This window comes from Austrofundulus limnaeus, unplaced genomic scaffold (assembly GCF_001266775.1).
Source record: "Austrofundulus limnaeus strain Quisiro unplaced genomic scaffold, Austrofundulus_limnaeus-1.0 Scaffold350, whole genome shotgun sequence".
NCBI classification, from domain to species: domain Eukaryota; kingdom Metazoa; phylum Chordata; class Actinopteri; order Cyprinodontiformes; family Rivulidae; genus Austrofundulus; species Austrofundulus limnaeus.
In genome coordinates, this window is record NW_013952752.1 from 448,282 (window position 1) to 450,575 (window position 2,294).

General features: G+C 40.0%; 1 protein-coding gene across 1 annotated transcript in view; it reads right to left on the bottom strand.

Annotated features, from left to right (window-relative positions):
• Positions 1–2,294, bottom strand: part of haus4 (HAUS augmin-like complex, subunit 4) — an 11,267-nt gene that overhangs the window by 4,685 nt on the left and 4,288 nt on the right. Inside the window, exon 3 of the mRNA XM_014022935.1 lies at positions 1,613–1,744. Within this exon, the coding sequence (XP_013878389.1) occupies positions 1,613–1,744 (132 nt within the window). The remainder of the gene's footprint in view (positions 1–1,612; positions 1,745–2,294) is intronic.

The following is a 2,294-nucleotide window of genomic DNA, read 5'->3' on the forward strand; positions in this document are numbered from 1 at the left end:
TTATGAGAGTATAACATTATAACATGATACAAAACTCAAAAAAGTTGATTTTACATGATATTGCCCCTTTAAGCATTCAGAATTTGTAAAATCTTGTTCTTGGCTACTAATAGTTTTCAGCTCTGTAAGTCTTAAAATGGCTGAACTAGAGCCTTTATTTAAAATAGCATTACTTGTGATTAGCATTCAGAATGTGTTGAGTTAGCTGTCAGCTACCAACTCACCAAATTTCAGCTTTGAATGTCATAAAACTGCTGAGAAATCTGGGTGCCATGTTGGGTTACACAAAGCCTCTAGTCCTGTCACTCATGAAGCCACTTTCCTCAGCCAATCAGAAGGCCTGATTGTGGTGTCATTACAGGGAGGGGCAGAGCAGCTGTGAAGCACCTTCCTTTCAACATGAGAAATTCTATGCAAAGTTTTGAAGAAATTTATAGTTTAGTACTGATTATAAACAACACCAGAGTATTAGGGTTTTGCTTATTTTATAATACTTTTATAATGTTTGTCATATTTCTTACAATGTGTTAATTGAAATAGTGTAGATACATGTCCGAATATAACAACACATAATTAAAGCTGTATTAACATTAGATTGAGGGCTGTCTGTATGAATGCCTGTGATTCAGCTGTAGGCCAGCAGGAGGCGAACTCAGGCATTGAAGATCCTGTATTTATTGGTCGACTTCCTGTTTTGACTTTCAGTGTGTGGTTTGACTCGCCAGCTCATGGCTGAATAAACCCTCACTCCAGAATTCTGATGTTGTATGGCAATTATTTCTTATCACAGATCGTTTTATTTAACACTTGTGTTTTCACCTGACTTCAGCCGTTATTGAACTCGTATTTCCTCACAGTTTAGTTCAAAAAACAAGCTGCTTATTGAAAATTATAAGGTCTATTGAAATAATTCTTGAACCGTGAGCAAGAGAAGAAATTGTTTTATTACTCATGGAMATTTTCAAACATGTACAGCGCTTTATCTCGGAGAAATGACGAGTTAAAAAACAGTCATTGTTTTACGTCTGAACTGCATCATGACACAAATTAGTGGTACTTCCCTGATGTCCGACGCACTTTGAGAGAAAACCATTTGTCCTACAGCAAAACCAGAAATATTGGTTGAAAGAAGACAAAAATGCCTACATTTTTATATGAATTTTGTCTGTGTATCATGAAAATTGAGGATGTAGGAATAAGTTGCTGGCTAATAAATAGTCTAAAAGCCAGACAGCACTCACTCTGTCACAGTGTATTCCTATGAGGTTTTTTTATGGTAGTTTTTTGCAATTGACTTTGTCATGGTAAATCAAAATGCCACTAAAAGTAAGCACACCTCCCACCGCTGAGCCGGTCGTTTTGATGTAACTTTTGTAGGAGTGCATGTTCGCCCGGGCCGCAATAGAGATCCTTTTTTGAGGTGGAAAATAATATGAATGGAAGCAGAGCTCTCTCATTCATTTTATATGGCAAGCCCTAATAAAGTGTGGTTAAAAAAATGTTTTTGGTAATTAATGCAGCTTTAATGAACAAAGATACATTTGATTCACCATCATTTACTGGTAATCCTTTGTGTATTTTTAGATTTTGTTAATAAATCTGTTTAAGGTACCATGTTCTGGTCAGGGGAAACAGTGGCTCGGTGCTTCCTGACACAGTGGTCCTGTATCATCTCCTGCAGTCCTCTGTACAGGCTCTCGCAGCAAAGCCACTGACGCTTCTGGTTCTGTAGTTTCTGCTCGGCCTACAGAGGTACACAAAGCCTGCTCATTATGGCACAAACAGAACTTATTTTTATTTGTTACATTTATGAAGTTCCCCCTGCTGGTCAGCAGAAGTAAAGACATTTACAAAATAAATGAGTCCATAATTATACAAGCCCTTTAAAGTGCAACTTACCCCCCTGTGAAAAGATAACTCCGCCCCAAGGTGAAATTTGAAAAATGCATGAAAGTGGGTAGGGGAGGGGGTGTGGCCAGGACGACAGAACGCGACAGCTAGCATTAGCATAATTGATGCTACATGGAGAGTGACCAGAGTATCTCAGATAGTTACATCTCTAAACAGTCTGAGGTGGAGGATTTTTCACCCCCCTCCTCACCAGAGGCAGAGAGAGACTTGATCAAGTCAGCTCAGTCTGGGACTGACTCATGTTGGCTCCTGTGGATCAGGACCTGAAGCTCCAGCAGCCTCGGCTGAGCTGTGTCCGCCTCACCCCACACCAGCCCCGGACAGAGGAGGAGGAGCGCTCCGCGACAGCCTGACATACAAAAATAAAAGCATACAGCTGCAGC